This window comes from Tamandua tetradactyla, chromosome 15, assembly GCF_023851605.1.
Source record: "Tamandua tetradactyla isolate mTamTet1 chromosome 15, mTamTet1.pri, whole genome shotgun sequence".
Classification (NCBI taxonomy): Eukaryota; Metazoa; Chordata; class Mammalia; order Pilosa; family Myrmecophagidae; genus Tamandua; species Tamandua tetradactyla.
Genome location: NC_135341.1, coordinates 40,485,580 through 40,495,187, shown reverse-complemented (window position 1 = coordinate 40,495,187; position 9,608 = coordinate 40,485,580). Strand labels below are relative to the sequence as shown.

Below are 9,608 nucleotides of genomic sequence, written 5' to 3'. Positions count from 1 at the left end.
ATGACCATTAGAGAAAGGACAGTCCCCGCAAAGGGAAAAGTGTGGTCTTAATTAACATATTAACTTTCTTATTAATCGGATGTTTAAAACTTTGTACATTACCTGATTCTAAAATGTACCAGCAGCTTTATATCCATTTAACCCTCATCCTAGGGGTCCTATTCCCCTTTCACAATTGGGGAAATCAAAGTTTAGAGAGTTTAGGTAACTTGCCAAATCCACAGATTTGTAAGGGGGCACCAAGCATGAGATCTGACCCCAGGGTCTCCTCAGATGGTCCTGCCTTCCCTTTAGGGCTTTAGAAACTTGCCTAAGTATGATGCCCTCATTGGAGAATTTGTTCTGATAATGGCATTTTTTTATTAAAAAAAAAAACATCCGTCTGAGAAGTGGGACCTGTAATTGAGTCTTCTTGCTAAGGACATCACATCATTGACAATTTAACATTCCTTTTCATTTACAAGTTTATTTAAATAAGCTTTTTAACTGGATCCCAAATCCTTGGCGCCACTGAAACAGCGCTCCTGGCCTCAGTGAGACATCGTGACATTTCCTCCACAATCACCAGGACACCCATTAACATTTAACTTCTGGAGATCAGAAAGGTCTGCTGTGCTCTTATCATGCAAATTATCACTGGCAGGAAAGCAGAGAGTGGAAGATTTCCAAATAGAGAGACCCGCAAGATAAAGAGCCTTAGAGTCAGTTAGATGTAGAAGCAGATGTCCAGGGTGTGCCTCATTCACTCTCAAGGTTGCACAAGCAGGATTTCAAAATTAATCCTGCTCTGGAGACCTCAAATAACTGAAAAGCGTTCCTGGCTGGAAAAGAAGAACTATATTACTCCGGCTTTATTTTGTTTGTCTGTTAATCTTTATCATCACTTGCCCTTGTATCTCCGCCTTCTCTTTCTGCAGGAAACTTTATTTCCTACTTCTGCACACCAAGTTTCTACCTCCAGATCTGCCTGGTTGTTTTGCTGACAAGCCTGTCACACCAGTGCTGCCTGGAAGAAATCATCCACCGGTGAGTTGTGGGTACTTTTTCCATCACTTTATGCAGCATGGGCTCCATGCCTCTAGAAGCTGGAAATGCTCACCTGGAGGAACTGCAAAGCCTTGAACTTTGGGGGAATGATCAAGATGGGGGAGGAAGGGGGTGGGTGGTGTGTGGCCCAGGAGGTCCTGGCCGAGACCTTGCTGACACTGAGGAAGTGCAGGGCACAGCCGGGTGAGACCTCCCGGCAGGACTCAGGTGAGAGGAGAGAGTGCGCTAAAAGCTGGGAGCACTCACCTCTCAGTTAGCTGCCTGCCCACTCTGCCCCACCGGATGCCCTGGGGCTTTGAAGAGCTGCGACTTTCCACCCTGAAAAATTTCCCCCTCTAGTCCAAATGCGTGCTTCTTGCCTCAACTCAAGAGGTCCACAGAGGCTGAAATGAGACGATTTTTTCTGCAAGGCAGCTTTTCATAGGTCTGTGCGATATGTTTTGATGCCTGAAAGGGACCACAAGGCCAGTGCATTTCAGATGCCTTGCTGACTGTCCAGGAAGTAATTTCTCCTAAATGAGAAACAAGTTCTGGTCAAGGCGTGGAGGAATATTTAGGGAATCTGTTAGCTGTTCTTCTGCTTACATCTCTGCTCTCACAACCTGGAATTGAGAGCGATGGAGTGATGGGAAGAATAATAGAAAGAAAGAGTGGCTGGCTTTTGAGATGCCGGTGGTTGTAAACAACACAGCAGAGAGACCCCATGATGGGAGGTGGTCAGAGCAATGCGCTCCCGCCAGCCACACACCAACCTGCAGTACACGAACAACAGTCTGGGCAGTGTATTCCGGACAGGCTTCCTGTGTAATTCGGATGCCCAGCTTTTGGAAACCACTGATCCAGACCACATTTTCCCATACAGATGAGGAGACTGAGCCCCGTGGTTGAGGGTGACAGAGCAGCCCAGAGAGCTGTTTGTATGAACAGTATAAATCTGTTATATTAATTTTTAGAAAGTCTCTAACCGGATCACCCAGGAACCTTGTCCGCACTGGGGCATTTTGTTTCTCAGTCGCTTGCAGCCAAATAATTTTGATATTCGCTTTTTCAACCAGTATTTATTTAGTGGCTACTATGAACAGGGTACCGGACCACTGAGATACCTCAGTGCAAACCAAAGATCCCTTCCCTCACGCAGCTTACTTTCGAGTGACTGTGTGAGTGTGTGTGAGTAGGGGTGCCCACAGGCGTGTGTGCAGAGGGGCATGGGGGTGCTTGCGTGAGTGTGTGGGAGAATTTTAAGGCTAAATGAGAAACAACTTCTGGTCAAGGCGTGGAGGAATATTTAGGAAATCTGTTAGCTGTTCTTCTGCTTACATCTCTGCTCTCACCACCAGCAATTGAGAGCGATGGAGAACCTTTAAAAGCAGGTAGCCCAAGCGCCAGGCTGGACCGCTCTGATCATTGGAAAATAAGACTTAGATCCCAGCCATCGTGAGTTGTTCTGTGTCTGTTCTGTAGTTGCAGTGTGACTGTACCATGAAACCAGAACATGTGCAGCTTTTTTACATATATAAGATGTGGTAGGATGGGTATTTTTTTTTTTTTTTTTTTTTTTGCATGGGCAGGCACCAGGAATTGAACCGGGGTGTCTGGCATGGCAGGTGAGAACTCTGCCTGCTGAGCCACAGTGGCCCGCCCAGGATGGGTATTTTTACGACTAGAAGTGCCTTAGAGGGTATCCAAATTAGCCTTAAAAAAATGTTAAGGTGAGGCTTAATGTTAAGGTAAGCTCAAAATTTTTTAGTACATATTCTCAAATTAGAGTTGTTAACATTTCTTTTATAACCTTTTGTTTGTCTCTTCAGAAGGAGACAAAGAATTCTCTGTTTATAATGGTGCAATAAACTCAACGTGTTGGCCACCTGTGGACCACCATTATTGATTTGTAAATTGAAAACGCCACAGTTGACCTTGACCGGGCTTCCCCCATTTCACATAAGATGGAGACAAGAGCTTGAATTGACCTATTGGATATAAAATAATAAAGCATAAATTTTATCAAAAATTTAAAAAAATCATATAGCCCAGGTCCAAACTCTAGTTCACCTGGTAACTCACTTTGTGAACTTAGCACAGTTATCTGCCCAGGCTTCAAATTTTTCCTTTGTAAAATGTATAGACACTTAACTTACAAAGATGCTGTAAGGATTAGTTTATGCAAAGTATTTAACACAGCACCTGGGATGTAAGGAGCACTAAACAAATGGACATAGCTGTAATTCTTTGGGTGGATTTTTTTTCCCCACCTTGATCAAAGGTCTTATTTAGTTGCTGCAGATCTCAAAAATCTAACTCAGTAATGTGAAATGCAAGACTTGTGAAGTATGTCAGTCACAACAGAAATTAAAGAGTAAGTGTGGAGATAGATAAAAACAAATTCACAGTCCCTACCAAAAAATTGTTCTTGAGAAGCAAATCCTAATGATGTCAGTCTCATACTTATTGTTACCATAAAAAGTTTTGTGCCTTCATTCAGCAGACATGTATTGGTACTCCTTTAGCTGGGTGCTATTTAGATAAGAGCCAGAGAGAGATACATGATTTGGTCTTTGACCTCAAGGAGCACCCAAGATAATAATGTGTAGAAGATAACTGTAGTAAGCGCCAGTGCACAGAGGACGTCACAGAGTAGTGAGGGGTGAACAGACAGATGTGATCAAAGAGAGTTGACAGAGGAGACAAAGTTGAGAAATGACTCAGGAAGGGCATGGCAAGCAGTCTGGCTATTACCTTTGAGGTCTCACTAAATATAAATCACAGGCCGGTAGAGGTTTTAAGCTGAGAAGTACACAATACAATTTCAATTTCAGAGAAGACTGGAAGGGAACACAGCTGGGGACAGGGAGAGAGAGAGAGAGAGAGAGGGAGGGAAAAAAAGGAAGACCACAACAAAGCAAGAAGCAAGAAGTAAGAAGGTTATGAAGCAAGAAAGTGGCCATGAGAGTGCAAAGAAAGAGGCATAGAGGGGATGAGTTTGAGAGGCATTTATAAAGTAGAATTCACAAGACATAATAAAAATAATACAAAGCATTTCTTGGTGCCTGGTGCTGTGCTAAGTACTATCTTCACAGCAACTCGGCAAAGCCAGTATTTTACAGTATTTACAGCTTCTTTAAACCGAGACTTCAAGGCATCATTAGCCCTCAATTACATAGCTTATATGTTGGTGGGAGGATTTGAATTCAGGTCTGTGTGGCTCCAAAGACCTGGCTCCTAACCTGAGGAGGACAGGACCCAGGATATTGCCAAATCCTGCTTCTCAGACAATGGAGCAAATGGCAATAACCAAGACAAGGAATCCACAAGCAGGAGAATTTTCAGAGGGTGTCAGTTTGGGATTGGTTGAATTTAAGGTCCCTACATGGTGTCCACTTTGTCCATTGCTGTGTCTCCAATACCTCGGACAGAGTATGGCTTGTAGCAGCTTCTCGGTAAATGTTGGGTAAAGGAATAAACCCATGGGGTGCAATGCAGCAGGCCATAGAAAATTCAGCTCTGGGGTTGAGGAGAAAGTGGGACTTAAAGACGGAGTTTGGGAAGCCTTTGTCCACCAGGGAGCTAGAACCTTGAGAATAAAGGTGAGGGCAAGTTTGGTGCCTGGGGGCCCCTAAGGAGTGGGCAAGGGAAAAGACACCAGAGAAGAAAATTATTCAGAAGTGATCAGACAGGCACTACCTCCTGGAAGCCATAAAGAGTTTAAAACAGAAGAAATTGGCAAAAGGATGAAATGATTGATGAGGATGAAAAATGAAAGGCAGCCGAGGCATTTGAAAACTGGCTGTCTTGGCAAGAGAAATTGGGGTGGATGATGGAGCCAGGATATGGATGCAGAAGGCAGACGGAGCTATCAGAACACTTTTGGCTGCAAGAAAAGGGATATTTAACTCAAAGTGGCTTTAAACCCAGGGCTTATGTTTCTCAAATAGTAAGAGTCCAAAGGTGGGTTTGGGACTGGACGATGTTGGGACTCTGCCTGGCTCCACTTCATTTCTCTGGATCTCTCACTCATGGTCCTAACCCCAAGTCCTCACAAATTCAGTTCCCACAGCAGAAGGGGGAGATAGGGATTTTCCTGTGTGTTTTGTCTCTCTCTTCTCGAGGAGGCGCATTCCCAGAAGCCTCCTGGCACACTCCCCCCTACATAGCATTGTCCAGGAACGGGTCGCATGTTTGTTCACCACCTGCAATGGTGGCAGAGAAACAGGGTGGCCAGCATTTCTAACATTATAAGAGATTTCATGCTTGCTGGGCAGGGCCACTGGGTAGACAATTGGTGTCTGCTACCAGAATAAAAGGGAAGTGATGGACTAGCGCACGTGCTTTCAAGGAGATGGCTTCATTCAGAGGAAAGTTCAAAGGCTGGGAGATTGCTTAAGTGGAGCAAGGATATCTTTGAGATCCGGGATTGCAGCAATTATGTTGTGTGGTCATCCTCTCTTTCTCCGTTTACAGGACAGAGGAAAATGAGTGACAAGGAAGCATTTCCCCACTTCGTGCACACCATGCAGGCCACATCTCATTTTCTCACGAGGAACATCAAAGGGGACCACGAAGAGGCCACCACCAGTTACGATTACGATTATGGCGAGCCCTGCCACAAAGCCGACGTGAGGCAAATCGCCGCCCAGCTCCTGCCTCCTCTCTACTCTCTGGTCTTCATCTTTGGCTTCGTGGGCAACATGCTGGTCGTCCTGATCCTGATCAACTGCAAGAAGCTGAAGAGCATGACTGACATCTACCTGCTCAACCTGGCCGTCTCCGACCTGCTCTTTCTTTTTACCCTCCCGTGGTGGGCCCACTACGCCACACATGAGTGGGTCTTCGGGAATGCAATGTGCAAGCTATTCACAGGACTCTATCACATTGGTTATTTTGGAGGAATCTTCTTCATTATCCTCCTGACGCTGGACAGGTACCTGGCTATCGTCCACGCGGTGTTCGCTTTGAAGGCCAGGACGGTCACCTTCGGCGTGGTGACCAGTGGGCTCACCTGGGGGGTAGCCCTGTCTGCCTCTCTCCCAGGCATCATCTTCACCAGCTCCCAGAAGGAGGACTCCAGTTACTCCTGCGGCCCTTCCTTTCCACTGAGATGGAAGACCTTCCAGACAGTAATGAGGAACGTCTTGGGCCTCGTGCTGCCCCTGCTCGTCATGGTCGTCTGCTACTCAGGGATCCTGAAGACGCTGCTTCGCTGCCGGAACGAGAAGAAGAAGCACAAGGCGGTGAGGCTCATTTTCGCCATCATGATCGTGTACTTTCTTTTCTGGGCGCCCTACAACATCGTCCTTCTGCTGAGCACCTTCCCCGAGTTCTTTAACTTGAGTAACTGTGAGAGCTCCAGGCAACTGGACCAAGCCATGCAGGTGACGGAGACGCTGGGGATGACGCACTGCTGCATCAACCCCGTCATCTACGCCTTCGTGGGCGAGAAGTTCAGACGGTATCTCTCGGTGTTCTTCCGAAAGCACGTCGCCAAACGCCTCTGCAGACACTGTCCCGTGTTCTACAGGGAGACGGCCGATCGGGCGAGCTCCACGTATACCCCATCCACCGGGGAGCAGGATGTCTCCGCTGGTTTATAAAATGTGTCCTCATTTCCTTGCTGTTTCTAAAGGGAGAGAAAAACCACGCTGGGGAAAGACAATTGATAGAGAATAGCAATCTTCAAGGGATCACTGAAGACTAGAGGCATGTAAAGCGGGTGCCCAGGGACCTGAAGGGTGTGTGTCCCAAGCCAGGCCACGTCATTCCTTGTGCATATGGCGCATGCTCAGGGGATGTTCCCTAAAGACTGGCTCAGAGGGACTCTCCAGCAAGCTTATCTCAGTTCCTGCAAAGTGCCTCCTCTCTTAGTGCGCATGCTCTTTTTCCAGTCTCCACTATGTTATCACTCGCTCTGTTTCTAGCTCGTGTGATCGAGGGCCAGCTGAAGCTCAGGGGGAGGACAGGACATGCACAAGGTGAACGGAAATGAGGGTGAGTGGGGTCAGGGCCCAGTGCAAGGAGGAGGGAGAAGAGAGCCTGGCCGAGCTAGGATCGGTATGAAGGGAAAGGGTTTGCTCACTCAGCCTGGAAATGGTGCTGGCCCTTTCCTTCCCCCTGAATTTAAGCATGAAGTCTTTGCCATATCACAGAGAGCCTGGGAACTGCAATAACCTTCTGGGAGCTTTGGTTGGGTCCAGTGATTCTCTTCTGTGTAAGCACATGATATATATTTTTTTGCTTCATTATCGTTTATATGGCAACCACATGCCCTGCATTTGAAATCTATTAAATACCCTGTCTCTTTATTCACCTGATGGTTAGGCTGTATGCCCCTACATAAAGTTCATAAACTTTTTAAAGTAAAATATTCATAATCTATGAGCAACCGTGAAAAGAAAACAAACGCGTCCTTGTTTGCTACTTCCAGGGAAAGGGGAAGGTTGGAGGAAGAGCTTATGAAAAGGAAGTGGAGAAAAGGCTCCTCTGCTGAGAGTGGCGAGGACATTGTGAGAGGCTGGGAGAAGCCACGGCAGAAATGCTTCTAGAATCAGCTAAGAGGAGACTAGGGAAATTGGGGCATGTTGGAACAATGCAAAGGCCTGGAGTCTTTGGGCCTGGGTGGTACTTGTCTCACGGTTGCCGTTCCTGCTTCCAGCGCCCCTTGTCCTCTGTATTTCCCTACAGGCTCTATCACAGGACTCTGGGCCGTGGGATCTCCCTACTCCAAAAACCAGTTGATGGAGGCTCAGGAGGGCAGACCAGGGGAGAATGTAAAAGAAGCTGCAAGACTAGAACCCCTTAAGGGCCAGAGAGAGGAAAAATCAATCAGTAGGTCCTGGGGCAGAGAAGAAGCCTGGAGATGTGCTGGCAGAAGGCCCAGTGCTGGAAATGACATTAATCACACATCAGGCCTGTGAATCTCAGTGTCTTAAGTTTGCAGGCAAGAGGGTCTGGATGAGGAAAACTAGATAGACTGAGAAAAAAATATTTTTTCCAAACAATCTTCCAGCACCTCACTTTTGAATACAGGCATCCAGTTCATATATTAAATAAGCAAACAAATAAAAAACAAACAAAAAAACCCCCCGCTGTCCTCTTTGTCGAAATAGTAAAAAGAAAATTAAAGCTGAAAATGGCAACTTGCAAATGTGGCAGAGTATCATTTTGAAGAGTTACCATCATGCCAAGCCTGAAATACAATATTAGTCATGAGGTGATTCTCGTTTTGAGCTTAGAAGTTGGTAGCATGTCGTATGTTCAGAGAGACAATGATTCAACGAGTCCTGGATCTCCAGGGAGTTGGAAGTCTGTGACCCGTGAGCTTATCAGCTCACAGTGATGTAGCTGTAATACATCTAGAGGATGCCATTTGGAGCACAACACAGCACACATTCCACAGCCATCGTCTCAGCCTCCTTTCTCGGCTCAGGCTTGCTGCCAGGCCCTTTTCTTGTGCCACTATGAAGTCATGAGTTGACTCATACTTGATAGCTACGTTGCAATTCAGCTGTCCTTCCTGATACTCAAACGGCCCCACCATTGGCCAGTGAGAACTCCTAAATCAAGTAGGCTCCTAAATCAAAACTCAAGTCCTATTTGTAAGGGAGTGGAGTCAGAGAAACTACTTAAGTAAATGAAGGCTTTTCCCTCTGCTGAGCCCTAGTAAAACATGTTCATACATGTCACTGGTAACAACCCAGGCTAGCAGGAAACCTTAGGTTTCTAGGGCCAGGCAACTCGGGCACTGGAAGTTACTAGGTTTACTTTCTTGCCACATGGTTACAAAAGAGTTCAGAAAAAAACTAGAGAGGGGTCGGGGGTAGGGTGGGATGGGGTGAGGGGACGCTTCACCTTCAGACATTTGCATTATCCTAATGACTGATTACATTAAACTTTGTGTAGATGATAATGAAATGTAAATACTGTTTTAAAAACTATGATCTGGAAAATAAACCAGTGTTCCAAGTGTTGTTTATAAACCATGTCTTCTGTAATCCGGGGACTCCTCACCCTTCACAGCCTGTCCCTCCTTCCCCTGGACTTGCACAGACGTGTCCGCATGGCTTGCCCGCACCCTACAGGCTGAGCACCCCTTCGCACCCGCCCACGGCACGTGCCAGCCAATGGAATGTGAACAGAAGTGCAGCTGCCTCATCCAAGAGTGGACCTCGGGGGCCTCTTGTCCTTCCCTGCGCGGTGACTCCTCCCGCCCAGGCGCAGGACAGGGAAAACGGAGGGGGCAGGGGGCAGCGCAGATGGAAAGATCATCATTTCAGGGGGTCATGTTTGCTGTTTTAAATCACCGAGTTTTGAAGTTTGTTTGCTAAGAAGCACAAAAGCTTACTAATACATATAGTATATGGTGACGATAAATAAAATTTGACCATTAGCTTTTCTCACCATGGAATGCAATACAACCAACACATTAGCAGATCTACCACGTGGCACGTGGGGCTGGGTGCATAAAGAAGGGTGTGTTCATTCCGGGGGCCCTAAGGAGCGCCAAGCCCTGGCACTGCTGATGGGGTAGAGAAGGGCGCACAGGTGAGGGGCAGTGCAGAGGGTGAAGCAGG

At 46.8% G+C, this 9,608-nt stretch overlaps 1 protein-coding gene across 2 annotated transcripts; it reads left to right on the top strand.

Annotated features, from left to right (window-relative positions):
• The first annotated feature begins 529 nt into the window (after positions 1-529).
• On the top strand, positions 530-7,898 carry LOC143657300 (C-C chemokine receptor type 2-like). Of its 2 annotated transcripts, XM_077129555.1 has the most exons (3): positions 530-605; positions 918-1,026; positions 5,503-7,898. In XM_077129555.1, exon 3 carries the CDS (start codon positions 5,514-5,516, stop codon positions 6,630-6,632), a length of 1,119 nt encoding a protein of 372 aa, XP_076985670.1. In that variant the 5' UTR covers positions 530-605; positions 918-1,026; positions 5,503-5,513; the 3' UTR covers positions 6,633-7,898. The 2 variants fall into 2 exon arrangements, with proteins under 2 accessions (XP_076985670.1, XP_076985669.1); XM_077129554.1 differs by lacking the exon at positions 530-605 and having other exon boundaries at positions 622-1,026.
• The last annotated feature ends 1,710 nt before the right edge of the window (positions 7,899-9,608 follow it).

Bases quoted from the DNA above. Each gene is read 5' to 3' on its own strand.
- LOC143657300 (XM_077129555.1), top strand. From the start codon at position 5,514: ATGAGTGACAAGGAAGCATTTCCCCACTTCGTGCACACCATGCAGGCC.